This window comes from Sturnira hondurensis, unplaced genomic scaffold, assembly GCF_014824575.4.
Source record: "Sturnira hondurensis isolate 20B ecotype Veracruz unplaced genomic scaffold, ASM1482457v3 Scaffold0024822, whole genome shotgun sequence".
Lineage (NCBI taxonomy): Eukaryota > Metazoa > Chordata > Mammalia > Chiroptera > Phyllostomidae > Sturnira > Sturnira hondurensis.
The window spans coordinates 1,015,568-1,034,881 of record NW_028097453.1 but is presented as its reverse complement, the minus strand read 5'-3'; the positions used below and the strand labels follow the sequence as shown (position 1 = coordinate 1,034,881).

The 19,314-nt window shown below is 51.1% G+C and overlaps 1 protein-coding gene across 1 annotated transcript; it reads right to left on the bottom strand.

Moving 5' to 3' along the window:
• Positions 1 to 350: 350 nt before the first annotated feature.
• On the bottom strand, positions 351 to 19,051 carry CHIA (chitinase acidic). The gene is given in 16 exon segments (XM_037038904.1): positions 351 to 687; positions 690 to 701; positions 1,445 to 1,531; positions 1,534 to 1,582; positions 1,684 to 1,769; positions 1,772 to 1,802; positions 2,434 to 2,619; positions 2,899 to 2,961; positions 2,963 to 3,023; positions 3,204 to 3,350; positions 15,929 to 16,110; positions 16,620 to 16,668; positions 17,222 to 17,329; positions 17,331 to 17,421; positions 17,517 to 17,540; positions 19,027 to 19,051. Coding segments are annotated over 16 exon segments (1,449 nt in total). The 3' UTR covers positions 351 to 439.
• Positions 19,052 to 19,314: the final 263 nt, after the last annotated feature.

Here is a 19,314-nt window from a genome sequence, read left to right as displayed (position 1 = left end):
GCCAGCTCTGGGACCTCAGGAGTTGTGGGCAGAGCGCCCCTGTTTTCTGTGGTCTGAGCAGGCCCATACCCCCAAGTCTCACGGAGTCACACAGGCTCCTTCCTGAGGACCATCACCAGGCTAAAGAACTATCTTCTTCATGTCCTCATCCCATCCCAGCACCAAGCTTTCAGACCATCTCCCCTGACAATCTCCAACCTCCGTGCCCATCAACGCAGGCAGACTGAGAGCTACGTGTCATCTCTACCCTGTCACTCACTGCCACCACTCCACCCCATGCACAGCTGGCGTTTTCACATCTGGAGAGGTTTCCACCCAAACCACCGAACACCAAGGCCACTCACGTCTGACTGATGGGCTGTATTGCAGAACTCCAGGTAGAAGCAAGACGTGCAGAGCAAAGGAGACTGAGTTCAGAGTCTGAGGGAATGGAGGCTGGTCAGGTTGAGGGCCAGTGGCAGCAATGGCAGCTGGTGCCAAAGACAAGCCCAGCCCGGCAGTTCTGCAGGTATGCGATGCCATTTAGGCAGTGCCGGAAGGCATTTCTCTTGCCCTCCACAGGGTAGAGGCCGTTGGCTTTGTCTGCACAGAAGCCAGTGCCCCTGGGGCTGCCGCTCCCCCTCCCAGACCCACTTCCGCTGCCCCTGCAGCAGCTGGGAGGAGTTTTTGTGATGGGCTGGGATGGGGGGGCGCAGTGCAACCTGGACTGATACAAGAGCAGACTAGTGACCCGGGAGAGGCTCCCAACTTTGCCTGCAGGTGCAGAGACCAGTGGACCTGGGGCTGGCGTACAGGTGGCTCTGGGTCCCTGCAGCTGAAAGATCGCAGGACGGCTCCATACTCAGGAACGGGGAAAGCAGTTGTGTCAAGGAAGGCTGCGTTTTTCTTTTTTTAATTTACAAAGTTCTCTCTTGCCTTACAATGCCAAAATCATTAAAGCAAATTTACTGAGCACCCAAATATGCAAAATACTTTTCTAGGATGTGAATATAGGTCTTGAGCAAATATGCTGTAAAAGAAAATCCAGGGAAAGTTCAGGGAATTGGTGCTTTTCCTAAATTACAGACTGGAAACATGCGAACATTGCCGAGCGTTTCTTGTTAAATCTGCCCAGGTGACTGCAAGAGACTTAATAAGGGGACCATAGAGAAGCACATGCTTATATTGTGAGGTCGCCTAATTATTTCTTGAGGCTTTGCCATGCCTTTAAGACATTTAGCAGACCTGGAAAATCACCCAGGTAGGCTTGGTTTCCCATAAGAGCACGAAATTTCTGGCATGGAAATTCAAGGACAGGGAAGATCATAGCACTGGCCTCTCAAGAGCAGGGAGGTGGGATGGGAAGAGGCTCCCCGGGCAGTGGGGGGTTGGGAAGATGTGACAACTGTCTGAGCTGGAGAAGGAGCGTTTGTAGAGCCCTGAGCATCCTCCTGCTGTCCCTCACTTCCGCTCTGCAGGCCCAGGGCCCCCTTCAGCGTGCTGGTCAGGGGCAACCTGCCCTCGTTGCAGAAAGTGCCCGTGAGGTCTCCGGGTCAACGGCCCAGATCATCACACCTCCAAAGTTGTTCTTCAGCCGGTCAGTCTGTGGTAGTCAGAGAGAAATCCAATGACGTGGAGACATCAAGGCCAACCTGGGACCCTGGGGCTACAGATGGGAACAAACTCACGGGCAGCACAGCCTACCTTGATTTTGAAGCTCTCGGTGTTGTCGCAGCCGAGCCACTCACTGCCTCTGTAGGCGTAGGGGGCGCCCTCAGCAGCCTCCCCACTTCCGTAGCTCCATTCTTCAGGAAGGCACAGATCTAAGAGGAGATGAGGAGGAGGTTGTGCAGAAGGAGTAAAGGGCATGGGGGGGGGCAGGATAGAGAAGAGAGAGATACTGGAAAGCTACTTGGAAAGGAAGGCCTTGGCAGGGGTGACCCACCCGCGGCCCACAGCCCAGGAGGGCTATGAATGTGGCCCAACACAAAATCACGCATTTACTTAAAATATTATGAGATTTTTTTTGTGATTATGCGCTGCCAAGTGTGTAATGTGTGGCCCAAGACAATTGTTCTTCCAGTGTGACCCAGAGACGCCAAAAGGTCGGACACTCCAGGCTAGAGCTCTATCAGTACATTTCTCAGTTCCTGGAGGATTTTGATTCTCCCAGTTGGGTCATTTGCTTTCAGTGTGGGAAGAAGCTCTTAAAGAATGCCTTGGCAGGTATTAAGAAGTGTCTATACATTGACATAATCTCATTGATGATACCCTTTCTTCCTACTCTCTCTGTACTTGGAATCCAGCCTAATGTGCAACAGGAGAGCTCATCTCGCCTCCTGAAATGAGCCACTTGCGGAGTGAGCCAAGAAGTATTGAATTGTTTTTATTGTTAAATCCATGCCCTAGAGAAAGCCACTTTTCTCCTCCTCTTGAAGATTTCCAGAAGCATACCTCATAGTAGGCCCAGAACCCAGACTGCCTGGTGTAGAGCCCAGCAGGGCCAGGGCCTGTGGCCGGAGCCCCGATTCCGTGGTTGGAGGGGTTGCTCAGGAGGAAGGTGTGTCCATAGGTTGGGAATCCAAGGATGAGCTCCTCAGCAGGGGCGCCATCGTCCTTCCAGTAGTTCACGATGTAATCCTGCAATGCCAGTGGGTTAGCGAGAGCGCCCCCTCCAGGCAGATGGCTCAGGGCTTAGTCATGTTAAACCCCTGTTTTAGCAGGTACATTTTTTTGATGTTAATGACAGAGGATTCAGTAGCGTTTTTAAAAAACATTTTGGTGGAATTGCAGGTAAAGCAAAGAGGACATTTATAACAAGTAAGACGTTTGCAGAATCTATGTTTGTTACATCCCCAGCTCTCCACGTGATTTGTGACACCATCCCTGGTGTGTAAATGTGCCCGTGTAGGGACTCACCACATCGAGGCAGGAATTGCTGCCGGCATCAGTTGGGTGTTTGGAGAGGGGGCTGTTTTCCCCCCGTGTAGCTCTCCCAGGATCGGTGGAGGTCATAGGTCATGACATGGATGTAGTCCAGGTACCTGTAGTCTAGGTAAGGGAGTTACCATCGTGTCTGATGGTCACCTCCCACACACCTGCAGGCAAAGATATCACTTTCAGAGCCTCTGCCTCGACAGGGCCCCTGAACAGCGAGGCAGGCTAAGGACAAGTGTCTCACCTAAGTGACGCGCAGAGGAGCTGTGGGACGAGTGATCACTCACTGGGACAGCTGGGGGATCTCATAGCCAGCCTGGATGTTGGAGAAGCCACCAGCCACCACGGCAGTGACCATCAGCCTGGGCTTGTTGACCTGCTCGGCCTCCTGCTCAAAAGCTTCACGCATTTCCTGTACGAGAGTAGAAGGCCATCTGTGAGTCTTGACTCTACAGGGACTGTCATGACTAGTCTTTGAATTAAATTGATGCCTAAGGCTGGTCATTTTGGGGTGTGTCTGCAGTTCCAGTCGCTCCCCTCACAGGGGAGCCCTGAGGACACCGAGGGCTTCATCAGCGCCAGCTTTGGGTTGCTTCCCAGCGGAAGATTGTTCTCACCTGAGTCCACAGAACTTCTTCTAAATTTCCCTCGGCAGGTGAGCTGGACTCCGTTGCCAGCCCCCTCGCCCACGAGAGCCATCCCCACACTGGACATTGTGAGAAACCTCGGAATGGACCTGTGTGCTCCTTGCTGCCCTGTTTGGGATTTCATCCGGGAAGCTACTGTGGAAGGTTTTGCTCAAACTATTCTTGGAGGTTAAGAGGTGTTAAACTTCTGATCTGACAACACCTACTTGTTTTTCAGGCTGTTGAAAGCCTTGTAGAGGGTCACGTCATTCCACCCGATGGTGGTGATCTCGTTGTCTTTCATCCCTGCGAAGGCGTAGATCAGGGGAGTGCAGAGGCAGGGTCCATGTCCTCGGGTTCGAAGCACCCCAGGCCTGGCCGGTACTGGGCCCAGTTGGTGAAGTGGCATGTCAGCTGGTGGGCAGAAACTGACACCACAAGGAAGACGGTGAGAGACATTTACAGAGCAAGATCCCTTACAAATAACTTCTCNATAGTGGTGATCTCGTTGTCTTTCATCCCTGCGAAGGCGTAGATCAGGGGAGTGCAGAGGCAGGGTCCATGTCCTCGGGTTCGAAGCACCCCAGGCCTGGCCGGTACTGGGCCCAGTTGGTGAAGTGGCGTGTCAGCTGGTGGGCAGAAACTGACACCACAAGGAAGACGGTGAGAGACATTTACAGAGCAAGATCCCTTACAAATAACTTCTCTACTGAGTCTGGGGACAGGGACAGGGAGATCTGCCTGAGATCTTTGCGTATTGCAGCAAACCCGTAATCAGGGCTGAAGGTGTCTCCTAGAGGTAGCTCTGTCCCTAAAGACCCTTAGAAATCAGTGCCCTTTGCTGAAATGAAATCTTAAAGCTGCAAACTCTGACTTAAATGTATTCTAGCTGCCTCTGCACGCTAACACTGGCAATCACTAATGCTCATACCAATACTTCCGTACCAAGCTCTGCTCTTGGTAGTTTATTGAAATGCATTCATTAATCATCACCAAAACCATTTGAGGTGGGTATTACTGTTACTATTCCCATTTCACTCATTGGGAAACTATCACCCAGAAAGTATGATAGTCTGTTTGGCTCTTGTAGCTGTCTCCCTGGGGAATAATTTCACTCAGAGGGAAATGAACCATCCGCTCCGAGTCCAGTCCTGGCTTCCGGCTTAGACTTTGCTGTGACCTCCCTGTATTTCCTGGGACAAGTCACAGGACAAGTCAGTGCTGCTTCAGCTCACGGGTCTGTGAGGCGGGGTGGAAATGCTCTTCTGTCCTCCTCTTGGAGAAGATTATTTTAAACACTGGGAAGGGGACAGACTTGAAAATGCTTTATAATAGCTGCAGGCACCACGGAGAGACCTTGCCATCTTTTTTTTTTTATCCTTATCACGAATTTGTTAGACCACCTGTCAAGTGGGTTTCAGCTTCAGGATTTTTAGGCCAATGTCCCAGTCCTTTAGCTTGGCTGGGGAATTCTGAACTTTTTGCAAAAAATGAATGAATAGTCTTTGTTTTATGAACAAGGACAGAGGGCAGACGGACGGAGTTTCCCAATGAGGAAGAAACGAAAGGGGAACACCAGGGGTAGTCTGTCCCGAGAAGAATGCACACCTGTCTCAGCCGTGGGCACGAGGAGCTGACCTCAAAACAACAGAGAGAGCATGAGCCGGAGGCCCGCACCGGTGATCTCAGTGACCGCAGCGGCCTCCTGCAGGAGGAAGAGTTTCCAGGGTTTTACTCTGAGTCCTTTTAACGCTCTCTGTAGACTCCCCCTGGGGCGGACAAAGTGTCACAGTCTCTCCTAGAAGCCCAATCACCTCTACTCCTGCTCACGAGACCACTAATGCTCCCTGGGCCTTGAGGCTTGTGGTGGGGTGGGGGAAGCCTGTCACCGTCCTATCAGCAGGGAAAGAACTGTGCTTTGGCCTGAAGCAATCATCTCAGGCAAGCTGGTTGAGTTCAAAGGTAAAAGAAAGTTTTAAAGTGGCAGAAAAACAGGAGCGGGGGAGTGGTTCCCAGGCACAGAGCGGCGGCGGGTCCTGACCAGTGAGGAGGGTGAGCTTGGCCATCTTGCTCAGTGGCAATGACTGCCTAGTTCGGTCTGCCCTTTATAACCTGTCTCTCTCCTCTCGTGACTCATCAGACTCTCCTGGATGGAGAGTGCCTCTAAAGTCGATGTTGACACGGGTAGCGCTCCAAAACCTCAGACCCATCTGAGAACCCATTATTGACCGGTAAACCATACTATCTAGATTCCAATTTACAAGGAGACTGGGATCAAGCCTGGAAACCATACTGAGAAGCTGCATAATGGAATAGCTTACATATCTCAGCGCGGTTGGTGTGCAGGGCACGGTTTTCTCTGCTCGGGTAGCAAGCGATTGGCTCTCTCACAGTCAGGCATTCGTAGCAAATGACTTCCATGGTCCTGTCACGAGGCAGTTGTCTCTCTCTCTCCCCTGTGCCTTCACTTCTGGTGCCGGACTACTTAACAGCCCTTTCAAGTAGAATAAACCACCAGATTCTCAAATTTCCTGTGTGCACTTGGCTAGAATTTATTTGCCTGAAAACTAGTCCACACTCTAAAGGTTTCCCTTCCTTGCTTCCCTTTTCATAATCGGTGTTCTTCCCACAGAGGAGAGGAAGTATTTAAAATGTGAGTCAAAAAAGGATTTAGCTCTTTCTGTTCAGCAAGGCAGCCGATTGGCAGGTGTAGAGATGCAGGTCTCTCTGAGACCCCGAGGGGCATGCTCACCGCCCTAGAGGTTGAACTGAACCCATTGACACCATCGAGAATGTTAAAGCCAAAATTCAAGACAAGGAGGGCATCCCGCCTTGCTGGCAGTGTCTGAATTTTGTGAGCAAACAGCTGGAGGATGGCCACCTCACTCAGCAACATTGGACCCTAACCTCGGGGCTCTGCCTACCAGCTGCCAGGTGGCTTTATGGAGGCTTCCCTCTGCCAGCTCACCCGAAATGCAACTTCCGCAAAATGACCTGTCCCAAGAGTTTCCCTCACAATCCTATGCTATCAAAGGTCACAAGCCACCACCAACCTAACCCCCCCAAAGTAGAAGGTCAAATACAGACCGCCCTGCCCTGCAGGGTGGCCTCCTGCATAAGTCCCATGGCCCTGGGGTCTCAGTAAAAGTTCCCTTTAGTTGTTGACTGGGGAAGCAAAAAATAGAGAGAGATTTGAACCTAAATATATCAGTAATTACATTAAATGTAAATGGGCTAACTACTCTAGGTTTCCAATCTATTTTCTTGTTTAAAAAATGCATAAGTAGCCCTGGCTGGTATAGCTCAGTGGGTTGAGCACGGGCCTGGGAATCAAAGGGTTATGGTTCCATTCGCAGTCAGGGCACATGCCCGGGTTGCAGGCCACGTCACCAGTGTGGAGCTCATGAGAGTCAATCACACATTGATGTTTCTCTCCCTCTCTCCTTCCCTTACCCTCTAAAAATCAATAAATAAAACCTTTTAAAAAGAAAAAAAATGCATAAGTAGCCCTGATTGGCACGGTTCAGTGGGTTGGGCATCATTTGCAAACCCAAAGGCGGCTGGTTCGATTCCCTGTCAGGGCACTCGCCTGGGTTGTGCGGACTGCGTCCCTGGTTGGGGCATGTGCAAGAGGCAGCAATCAACCTTTCTCCCTCTCTTTCTCCCTCCCTTCCCCTCTCTCTAAAAATAAATAAATAAAATCTTTTAAAAACTATTCAAGTACATGCAGAGAGTGTTCCCATGGCACATGGGGAACCAGGTAGGAAGTAATTTTTAAAAAGCATTCTTCTAGTAAAAGCTGAGTCAGGACTTGGAAAGAAGAGAGGGAAGAGACACAGTTCCCATCTCCTACAGCCTTGTAGTCAATACTGCACTTGGCGTGGACACCGTGGGAACACTCCGTCCCAAACTTGTCACTGATGCTCACTCCCCTGCTTAATCATGGCCCAGCGAGGGCCTGCGTTACCTCAGGTAGCAAGTGTGTGCCCGGCTGTCCAAGCAAACTAGACACTGGTGCACACAGATGAATGAATGGAAGTATGATCTGGTGAATGGAGGGCTGCAGGACCAGTTAGTACAGAGGAACTAGCTATCTGAGCCAAACAGAAAGGAGTCCAGCTGGATGAGTGGGAGTTATGCATCTGGATTTAAAGATTCCAGAGAAATGGTCAGAGGTCGGTGGAGAGAATCAACAAACCATTTTTGGAGAAGCGTGGCTCTGAGAATATCCAGCCTGGGCTAGGAAATGAGAGGTGGCCTCATGGTGGGATGGGGCCAAAGGGCGGCCCAGAGTGTGGGGTAACGTCCCAGACACGGGAGCCACACTGCCAGCTCTGGTGTGCATTTCCAGGCTGAGTGACCTCAGGCCACCTCTTGGCCTCTCTATGCCGGGTTTCTCCCTGTAAAGTGGGAATAATCACCAGGACGACCTCAGGGCATCTGTATGATGAGTCAGCAAGCTGATGTTTAGCGAGGGCTCCCGGAATGCTCGTAAGTGTCAGTTATGTACATAGAGCAGCAGGAAGGGGCTTGGAGCAAGCACTGGGGGAATACCAAAGGCGACTTCCTTCCCGGCACAGCCAGGGCCAGGCGATAAGGAGCCATTCCTGTGTGCAGACTCTTAAGATAAAGGCAGCCACCAGACACGAGTAGGAATGGCCGAAGTGCAAACCACAGGGACTCCAGAGGGGAACCACGGGCCAGAGATGCTTGAATGGCTGTGAAATATGTGCCCAATATGTTGAATTTTTGAGCAATTAAGTTCATGTTCTCGTAATTAGCTTACAAAATGGCTAGGTCAGGCACTTGGCGCAAATCTGGGAACTCCTTTTCTGCTGACTTATGAGGACATTCGGGACATAGCGGGATGTCTGATCAGCACTTCTGAATTGTTTCTCTTAACTCTCATCCAAGCCCAGACCCGTGTGAGAATGAAAGGGTATTAAAATCATGTGATTTTCAAAATATTTATTTTTGATTGATATTTTGCTATTCAAATAAACTTATCAAATAGTTCTATCAAAATTATTATTTTGATAACTTATTTTGATAATTTATCAAAAACTTATTTTCAAAATAAGTTTTTCTAAATAGCAAAAACATATAACTGCCTAGTAACACAAACTTTAAACTTCTAAGTAATTATTCTTGCTACATATTTGCAAACTTCAGCTTCTAAGCCATATTTCTGGAATTTTTTTCCAATACGGTTTTATTATTTTTAATTTTTTTTCAAAACGGGGCCTGAAATCTTCTTCAAAGTTGCTTTCCACTGCTCATCATTTCAAAAACGAGGATAACTTTTGTGTTAGTCTGCTTGGGGTGCCATAACCAGTGCCATTGACTGAGTGGCTGAGACAACAGAAATGTATTTCCTCACAGTTCTGGAAACACAAGTCTGAGATCAGGGTGTCTGTTGGGTTAGCTTCTTCCGAGGCCTCACTTCGTGGCTGGCAGATCACGTGGTCACCTCTCTGTCCTGCTCTCCTGTGCTTGTAAAGACAGCAACCAAATTGAATTAGGGCCCACCCAAATGAACCTCACTTGACCTCTGTGACCTCTTCAGGGGCTCTGGGGGTGGCACTTCAACATGCAGCTGTTTAGGGACACAATTCAGCACCATTACACCTTCTGTTGATTGTTCTTTGCAGGCCAGAACATTTTTAGTTAAGAAAAGCTTAAGTTAAGAATTTGTAGTTAAGGCCCTGGCTGGTGTAGCTGAGTGGATTGAGCATGGGCCTGCGAACCAAAGGATCGTGGTTCAATTCCCAGTCAGGGCACATGCCTGGGTTGCAGGCCAGTTCCCAGCAGAGGGCCCATGAGAGGCAACCACACACTGATATTTCTCTCCCTCTCTCCTTCCCTTCCCCTCTAAAGATAAATAAATAAAAAAATTTTTTAGTTAAGAATACCCTCTGAGCATCTATAGACAAATGCTCAGAGGATATTCTGCTGAATGGGAAATATTTTCAATTCCAATTTTTTCCATTAAAATGTTTGAATATTTCAACTCAAATATTTTCACAGGTGATATCTTTTTGTCTCCACCCAGAGAACCTCTCTACAGCAAACACCTTTAAAAGACAGAACTCACCAAGAGAGTGACCTCCATTTACGGCTCCTCTGAACATTTCCCCAAACGTGGATGCGACGACAGGGGAGGCCCTTGCGTCTCTCTCTAATCTAATTAGCAATTAGTGTGTCCAGCTAGAAATAGTAGCTCAAAAATAGTGACTCCATCAAAAGATTCTTCCTACAGGTTAAAATATTCCAAAATGCAATTTCAGAATTTCAAAGTTGTGTATTACAGAGTATTTGATCACTTCTCATTTCAGTTGGTCAATGCCTCTTTCAGAGTCTATTTGCAAATTCACTAAAAAAAATTAACATTAACTTTCTAAAACTTCAACAGGTAAAGTGTTGTGAAGCTTCATTCATTGAATACTTGGACAAAATGTTTATAATTAATTTGGAATAAAATGCAACGGAAAACGTAGAAGACACGTGTAAACAGCTGCAGTACTATTGCGGAGAACTTGAATCAATTAAGAGGTAACGCTCCAGTGATGCGGGCATTTCTGAAGCCCAACACACGGCCAGCAGCAAAGAGAGAAAAGCCTTGCTCCCAGGTCGCTGTGCGTTTTCTTGTGTTCGACATCAGCGCTGTCAAAGAACTACAGAGCAGTTATTCCATCTACGTAAAAACAGTAGAGAATTTGGCAACTTTTATTTTGAACGAAAGAATGTCACAATTTTTTTTTCTGATGCATTGACAAGTGATTTGTGGACTACAGCCAATTCCCAGGACACTCCTGCTCTGTAGGTTTCTTAATTTAGAAGGGATATCGTTTTCAGATGATGCAGTACTCCATCAATATTTGAATTTGTTATTATCACCACAAATACTACCACCACAATTTTGCTTTCAGCTCATTGCTGACACAAGCATTCGCTTGCAAAATGAAAACCATTGTCCAACAATCAGATAAACAAGCAGTTGGATGAGTAAGTAACAAACCCTGTAGCCAGAATGGGCAGACTGCGCACCTCGATCAGCGGTGGGATTGCTGGACTTCCATTTCCCTGCTCCGATTCCCTGCTCCCAACCTAGAATTCCCACAATTCCCACCCACCCATCCAGCCACTGGTGGTCTGCTGACTCTGTGCCTCTCGCAGTCCATGGTGAAGGCCATGGCACAAGTGGCTGGTCCACCAAAGGGCAGTGGTACCAGTGCCTCCCCACGGGTCCTGGAGACCAGAGGACACAGCCATCCGTAGCCACTTCCATCCGAGCACACGTCGGTGTATCAGCGAGCACCCTCAAGTGGTTATTGCAAGAGGCTATCACTTAACTTCTGTCAGAAAAGGGCCAGGAAGCGAGACATACATTATCACTTAATGAACATTCTGATTTAACCATGTGTCCAGGGGTTCTGCTTATTACTGGTGCTGGTTTTGTCAAAAGAGCACAACCCATGAACTGCCTTCTACCCACAGTGAGCTAGTCAGTGTGGAAGCGCTGCCTTGCTTGGTGAGTGGCTTTCTTCCTCGGCTTCTTCAGCCTGGAAACTGGCTTGAGGAAGAGCAGAGGCCACGCCGCCCTGGAGGTGGTGAGAGAGAGACCTGCCCCACTGCAATGTGCCTTTGCTTTAAACATTTGGGTGCCTTCCCTAAGGGAGCTGAAGGGTACATTCGTCGGTAGTGATGAACTTATTTTTTAAATGTGAGCTCATTTCGAAGTCACAGCTGATGGTCTTTCTTCCTGACCTCAGAAGGGTGGAGTGGAACCCATAGATGACTAGCCTGCAGGTGGCTCTCCTGTTCTGTCCCCAGAGAGCAAGGATGGCTCGCTGGGGTGCAGGAGCTGAGAGAAGTAAGGCCGCCAAGTGCAAGTGCACAGGAGCAGAGGGGGCATTCCCACTGCAGGCTCTGCAGCGGGCCGCTGGCTCAACCTAAAGCCCTGCCTTCTCTTTCGCGTCTCCTGGGACTGTAATCCAAAGGCTCGTGGAGGGCAGGTGCCCTACCCCTTCCAAATGTGTAAAGGGAAGGGTGCAGAGGGCCTCACCTTGAGGGCGAAGCTCTTGGGGTTGCCATACCCAGTCCACTGGTTCCCCCTGTAGGTGTAGGGTAGCTCCTGGGGGGCGTTCCACACCTCGGTGGCTCCTCTCAGGAAGGGACAGACCTGCGGCCAGTGTGGGACGAGATCATTGCTCAGGTGGCCCTTCCTCTGATCAGCCCACCTCTTCCTACTCCTTGTGTCTGTTTTCTGGATGTACACCCCACCCCACCCCTCTCTGCTGGAAATAATGCGTGGTTTCAAGTTCACCCCAACCCCCTGGCTCTGTTCCCCCTCTGGCTGCACAGTGGCGAGGGCCCTGGCTGGAGGTGAGACGCGAGCTCCTGTCCTGTGTCCGGCAGCAGCCATCTGCAGGACAACGGGCAGGGCAGCTTCTTGGTGCCTTGTGCCTTGGTTCCCTCTGAAATGAATTTTCCTGTTTTTATTTGAAAGGTTTTCCTCCACAAAGAGCCAACACTGGGATGAGAGTATAAGGGTTAGGGCTGGGAGCTTGAACAACTTACCCCATATTTTCCTGTATATAATGCACACTTTTCTGCCCAAATTTTTGAGGGAAGGATACAGATGCACATTATGGGTTGGTACAATGGTTACATACCATAGGCATAATAATCCCTGTGTATAATGCGTGCAAAACACGGGTGCGCAATATACACAGCAAAATACGGTAGGTTTGAATCCTAGGTCGGCCACTCACTAGTTCTGCGACCTTGAGCAAAATTCTCAACTCCTCTGTGCCTCAGTGTACCCTCTTGCATGAGAGGATAAAATCAGCACCTCATTGTTCATGGTGAGGGTTAGGTAAGATAGTAGATAGAAGTCACTTAGAACAGAGCCGGTCTGTCCACTTGCTCTCAGGAAGTGTTGACTGCTACTGGAATTAAAGATGCACATTGACTTTAAAAGGTTAAAATTTAAGATGCCTCATCAGTCGGTCACTCGACCCTTCCTTCCCTACCATGTGTACTCGGAGAAGTCAACACGGGGTACCCTGTATTAGAAATCAGGGTATCATTCCCTTTTCATGGAGGTATCTCCAATCCTTCAGAACAGAGAGAGTGGCTCTCCCAGGTGTCCCAGGCCCTCTGGGACATTCCCTCAAAGTAGGCAAGAGTCCCAGCTTCCTGAGTGTATGGCCCAGCAGTCCCCGGGCCACAGGCAGGAGCCTCCAGGCCGTGGTCAGCAGGTTGAGTGAGAGGGAAGGTCAGGGCATAAGCCCCAAAGCCCACCATCAGCTTCTCCGCGGGGGCTCCTTGGTTCTTCCAGTAGCTCCTTGCATAATCCTGGGGAGGAAGTGAGGAAGACGTCATTAAGTAGCAGCACAGCATGTCCCAGAGGCCTGTGGACAAGCCTGCACTTTCTACCCAAAGTACAGTCTGGCCACTTTAAATATCGCACATGGTCAAGGCAACTTCAGAGGAAGGGAAGGAATGCCTTCCCCGCCAGACCTGGGAGTTGGAGGTGCCTCGGTCAAGAGACACACAAGTTAGGTAGTGAATCTGGCCCAGAGTCAGCTGGGAACAAAGTGTTCTCTTACCCCCCTGCCCCTCATTCTGGGCCAGGCACTGGTGGCACAACTGGAGATCACCAAGCACCCCTTGTCCCCAGCTGGCAGCTCAGTATGTCTGAGCACTGGCTGTGGACCTGGGAGACTGTCCCATACCCGCTTTTAAGTTCCTGGTGGAATTCACTGAAATCACATCCGGCCAATTTACCCACCTATGAATCGTTAAGCAGATTCATTGTTACGCCTGCCTACCATTACAAGGTAGGAAGGTAAAGCTCATACACAGGGCGGGGGTGGAAGGGAGGTGAGGAAGAGTCGGGGAAAGGTGGGTCATGAAATGGGCTTCTAGCATCAGTAGATTTTTAAAAGTCTTCCAGCCCTGGCTGGTGTGGCTCAATGGATTGAATGTCAGCCTATGAACCGAAAGGCTGCTGGTTCAATTGCCAGTCAGGGCTCGCACATGTGTTGCAGGCCAGGTCCCTGTTGGGGTCGTGCAAGAGGCAACCAATCATGTTTCTTTCTCTCTCTTTCTCCCTCCCTCCCCTCTCTCTAAAAATAAATCAATAACATCTTTTTTTTTTTTTTAAGAAAAGAAGACATTTTCCGTTGTTTGAGACCAGCCCCGAAGCCACTGTCTGCCTTCTTTGGTATGAAAGATAAATGAATACAATCAGTCACAGGGACAGGGAAGTAGGGAACACGAGCTGGGTTAGGAAAGACTGCCGTCCTCTTCCTATCCATGAAGTGTCCTTGGCCAGAGGACCCATGGCATGCTTCAAAGACACCCAGTAGGACTGGCTGTCTTGAATCCATCTCATCACTCACCACATTAAAGAATTTGTAGTCTCCCTGGTCATTGGGTCCTGCAAACAGTGGGCTGTTCTCACCTGTGAAGTTCTCCCAGGAGCTCCTGAGGTCATAGGTCATCACACTGGTGAAGTCCACGTACCTTGGGTGGTTAGGGTTGGGGTACCACAGAAGATAAATGACCAATGGGAAGTCACACTCTCTGTGATGCTTCCCCTAAAGCTCCTAGATCCTGTCAGATGTGTCGTTTGTAATTATGCCACAAGGCAATTTGCTTTGTTATTCTTTATTCCATTCTCCCTCATCTTGATCTCAAGGATACCGGATATACAGAAGGCACGCAATCCATCATCAGTATAGAAGGCTGCACTCAGACCTTCAGAACTGGTGGAAGTTAGAGATTCAGATAACTTTCTCCAGCAGCCTCTTGTCGTTGAGAATCTCGGAAACAGGTCTGGAAACAAGCCCAGGGTTCAGGCTGGCTTCTCGTGTCTCTCAGGAGTCAGGATCATCTTATTTCTTTGGGAATGAGTCCCCTAGGTCCAGGATTCCTGGGCATTGGCCAATCTATGGGGGAGGGACCATAGACTTGCTTAGCTCTGCCAGGGCTTCTGGGCCTGGGGCTGACTTACTTCGACATCTCAGGGATCTCGTAGGCGGTGTCAGTGGTCCCTCTGCCAGCCGACACAGCGCAGAAATNCGCAATCCATCATCAGTATAGAAGGCTGCACTCAGACCTTCAGAACTGGTGGAAGTTAGAGATTCAGATAACTTTCTCCAGCAGCCTCTTGTCGTTGAGAATCTCGGAAACAGGTCTGGAAACAAGCCCAGGGTTCAGGCTGGCTTCTCGTGTCTCTCAGGAGTCAGGATCATCTTATTTCTTTGGGAATGAGTCCCCTAGGTCCAGGATTCCTGGGCATTGGCCAATCTATGGGGGAGGGACCATAGACTTGCTTAGCTCTGCCTGGGCTTCTGGGCCTGGGGCTGACTTACTTCGACACCTCGGGGATCTGGTAGGCGGTCTCAGTGGTCCCTGTGCCAGCCGACACAGCCGCAGAAATCAGCAACCTGGGCTCGTTACGCTGGGCGGCCTCTTGCTCAAACGCCTCATACATTTCCTGCGGAACAGAGGACACTGGACTCAGGCTGGGGGGCCCCGGGAGCATGTGACAAGGTCACATTTTTAGGAGGAAATCTGCCAAGTGCTCGGTTTAGAGTCCTTCGATCCCCAAACTGCTGTTGGTCTCTGGGGACAGCAGTCAGTTGTCTCCCCAAAACTTGCAAATGAAGGAACATTGATGACTCTCTGAGAGTTAAACTTTAAAATGAACAAAAAATGTCAAAGCAGGAAAGTAAGAAAAGAATGGTTATGTTCAGACCAAAATGGCTCCTAGCTCAGTAAACTATGTGTGATTGAATCTAATAACCAGAGAACTCAGTCATGGAAGAAAGGGAAATAGGAGTATTAAAGCAAACCTTGGTGCTCAACCCAGCTGTGACCAGGGCAGGGGGTGCGCTCACCCAGTAAGTTTGTGTCTGGTGCTGGGGGCATGTGCCCCCAGGGCCCTTGAGGTGTCTGCACCACCCCCCGGGCCCTGGAGGTGTCTACACCACCTCCAGGGCGCGGGGCCCCTGAACACCTCAGTCTGTAGCTGGTCCATCGCACCCTACACCCTGCCCACTGAGGACTCTCGGACTTCCCACCGCTGTGCCTAGAGATAGGACGTGAATGTTTCTGTCCCCTTGGCCATTACATTTCTCACTGTAAGTCTATGAGACCACTCTCTGTAGCTTGGCCATGTGAGTTTCCCCGAAAGAAAGATCGGATCTCGCACTAAGGAAATCAGGTGTTGAGCCAGAAAGGACGAGCTCTCTACCCTCCGTGGTAGGGCGGTCAGCCTCTCTCAGGACCCCCCAGCAGACAGAGAGAGCCCTTCTCCCTGGATGGTTGTGGGCCGGATCCTATGTTCTCTGGACACGGGCAGGGGGAGTCACCTCAGCAGGACGGTGAGGAGCCGCTGGGTGTCTGCGGGGCTGCCACGGTTGCCAGGATACTCCCAATCAGTGTCCAGCCCATGGAAGTTGTACTTCCTCAGACACCGGATGGCCGACTGGATGAAGGCGTGGCGGTTCTCGGCAGTGCCCACCATGTTGGAGAATTTGGGGTCAACACATCACTACGGCCACAGTGTCATGGTCATGGTGATGGGCTTTGACAGGGTCTCTCTAGAGGAAGGGCGGGATCCTCCCTTGGGGCAGGCACAGGAGGAAGCAACAGTGGCCAATGGGAAATGGATCCTCTGCCTCTGCCTAGATCCTCTGCCTCGTCCCTCAGTCCCCCGAGTACTGTCTGGGAAGACGTTCAGGCATCCAGCCTTTCCCGCCACATCGGGTGGCGCAGCAGGAAAGCGGCGAATCAAGCAGAATCTCTGCCTTCCTCTGGGTGGAGACTCTCACCCAGGGGAAGGCGCAGACGAACAGGCAGCTGAGCTGCAGGGCGGTAAGAGCTGTGACGGGGGAAGGACAGGCTGCGGGAGAGCTTTGACCAGGTTTCTGGGGTGTCTCAACTGAGATCCGAGGTCACCAGCCACCCACTTCAGAGAAACACAGAGCCCTGGGGGCTTGGAAGAGACTGAGTGATGCGGGAGTGATTCCACCGTGAATACGGGTCGCACCACCCCTGGGCCCCGAAGTTCCAGCCGCCAACAGACAGCAGGGTTTTCAGTTCTGGGTTACTGACGACAGAGAGACATCAACATAAAGCAAATTCCACCGACAAGGAGCTGTCATCTGCTGTTTGCCTACTTCATAGTGTCAGGGTGACAATATCTTTTAAATCTTTAATGTGCCTACTTCACAGTGTTTTTTGTGAGGGTTACGTAAATAATACGTGCAAAGCACCTAGAAAAATGCCTGGTGTGGTTGTCACCCAGCATGTGGTTGTCACATGCTCAGCATTTAACTGGCACAAGAACCATCTTAGAGTTATATGGAAGCCAGCTCCTAGGTTGGCGAGGGATGCACTGTAGCATGACAAACTCCAGGGGGCAGTCTTCACACCTGCAGGGACGCACGGGCTGCGATGCTGAGAATCTGGTGAGAAATCGAACCAGAAAAAATGACAGCAACCTGCCTCCTGCGCAGAGCGTGGGGACTGCCTGCGCAGCACGGGAGTGATTGCAGTCAGGATGCGAGGACCAGACGTTTTGGTACTGGTGTCTCTGAGGGCTCCTGAAGGGCCCCTGTGGAAACCCCCAATTCTGCCCAGAGCCTGAACCTGATACTCACTAGTTCTTGAGGCCGTTGATGCCGGCACAGAGAACCTCATCGTTCCAGTCGATGCTTTTGATCTGCTTGCCGGCCATGCGGGCGAAGGCGTAGATGACGTGCATGCAGACAAGGGTCCGCGTTCTCGGGCATGTAGCTGGCGATCCCCCGGCGCTACTGGCTCCAGCTGGTGAAGTAACACACAATATTGGTCGCTGTGCCTGGAATGGCAGGAGCAAGAGAGGAACCCTGCCCTGACTACTGTCGCCTTCCCCCAGGCACCCGGGCACTCCTCGCCCCCACGCGCGGCACTCACCCAGCTGCAGCAGGAGGGCCAGCCCTGAAGAAGAGGGGAGAGACCTGGGTCGGAGGGTGGCAGGCTCATCCTTTCCCTGGAGGGAGTGGCTCAGGCCTGGGAAACACTGGCTGGTGCGTGAAGAGCATCTGAGGCCCGATGCTCCTCCCCCCCAACCCCGCCCCCCGCTCTAGAAACGCTCACCCGGCGTGGACCCTCCCATGATGCTCTGGGGGGAAGGGGCCTGACTAGGTATCCAGGGAGCTGCCTGGAAGCTCAGGTGACAGTGTGCAGCCCAGGAACTGGGAAAATTCACTGTTATTCTTTCAACAAACTCCTATTAAGTGCTGGGCACTGGAGATAAGGACAAAAAAAACAACTAGACAAGGTCTCTGCCCTCAAAGAGCTCACAGCCTGATGGGGCCATCAAGCCTGTGAGCACAAAGATGCCAGGCGATGTGACTGCTGGTCACATGGGGATGCCTACAGAGGGTTATGAAAACAAGTCCTGGAAGTCTTCCCAACAGAGGTGGCATATGGGCGGGGTCTCTCTGCTCTCTCTCCAGGCTGCTTTGGTATTTTTGGTGGCTGATCTCCATCACAGAACTTATCTCGCAGAAAGATGATCGTCGGTTGGTCTTTCCGTTGTACCGAGAGCTCCTTTAGGGCAGGGACTGTGCTTACCCCGCTGAGTGCCCACTGCCCAGCACGGTGCCTGGGACACAGTCAGCCCTCCATCCATATGTGCGGAATGCTGGGCCCCAGAGACAGGCCAAGTTGGTGGAGAAGGGGAGAGGAGTGGCTGGAGATGGAGGATGGGGGGCTTCGGGCCGGGGGCCCTGCCCATAGCAGCCTCTTCACACTGAGAACTGGGACTCACCTTTTCTAGAACCAACTTCTCTCTGCTTTTCAACTCAAATGATGGTTCTCCCAGGCCACCCAACCCTGTGTGTGCAGATGGCCCACTAATCAGTCTCCCTGGGCTGCCGGCTGGTTCAGGCACCGCCTCTGGGGACGGGTTAACGCTGGAGGAACTGCATTCGCTCTTCAAGGCTCTTCTCCCTCCTCTGCAGCCCCCTCTCACCTGGCCCACAGTGCACATTCAGGTAAAATCCACCTCGTCCATTTTTCTTCTCTGCAAATTGCTCCTGGTAGCTGATTACTCCTTGGTCAAGCCCACACTGAGCTCCTGCCCTGTGGCTGGCAGTGAGGGAGAATCACAGAGAACATGAGAATGGAGGGGGCTCGCCCAGGTCTCCATCTTCCTCCGAGGGGGTTCACCAGCGTTACCCATCGCCCTCCCTGCTCAGTGGGCCCTTCCTTTCTTCCTCCCTGCCTCCCTCCCGCCCTCCCTTCTCTCCTTCCTCCCTTCGTTCCTCACCGTGTCAGGATCCCAAGGAGGTTGCAAGAGAGAACGGGGACGACACGGGCAGCCTCAGAGCACAGGGAGCGCGGAGGAGGTAGAGTGCACAGCGGCGGAGAAAAAGCAGTTACTCTGGAAGCCGAACTAGGCCGCCTGGGAAAGACTCACCAGCAAGAACCAGCAATTGGCCCATTTTGGCAGGAAGTCCTAAATGCGAGTTCCAGGATGAGCACCCAAGAGCTTTTTATAGGGAGCATGGCAGGCCCCGCCCCCTGCACCTGGCTCCCTTTCACCGGCACGGGAGCTGGGACTAAAGGGGCAGGGGCGTCGCCTGGCTCCGCTTACCCTCTGACTCCCATCTGTGTTTTCCTTGTTGGACAATCAACCTAAGACACAATGGAGACGCTGTGAGAACAGCCTTAGAAGGCTGTCGCCCTGAGGTACATTAGGGAAAAT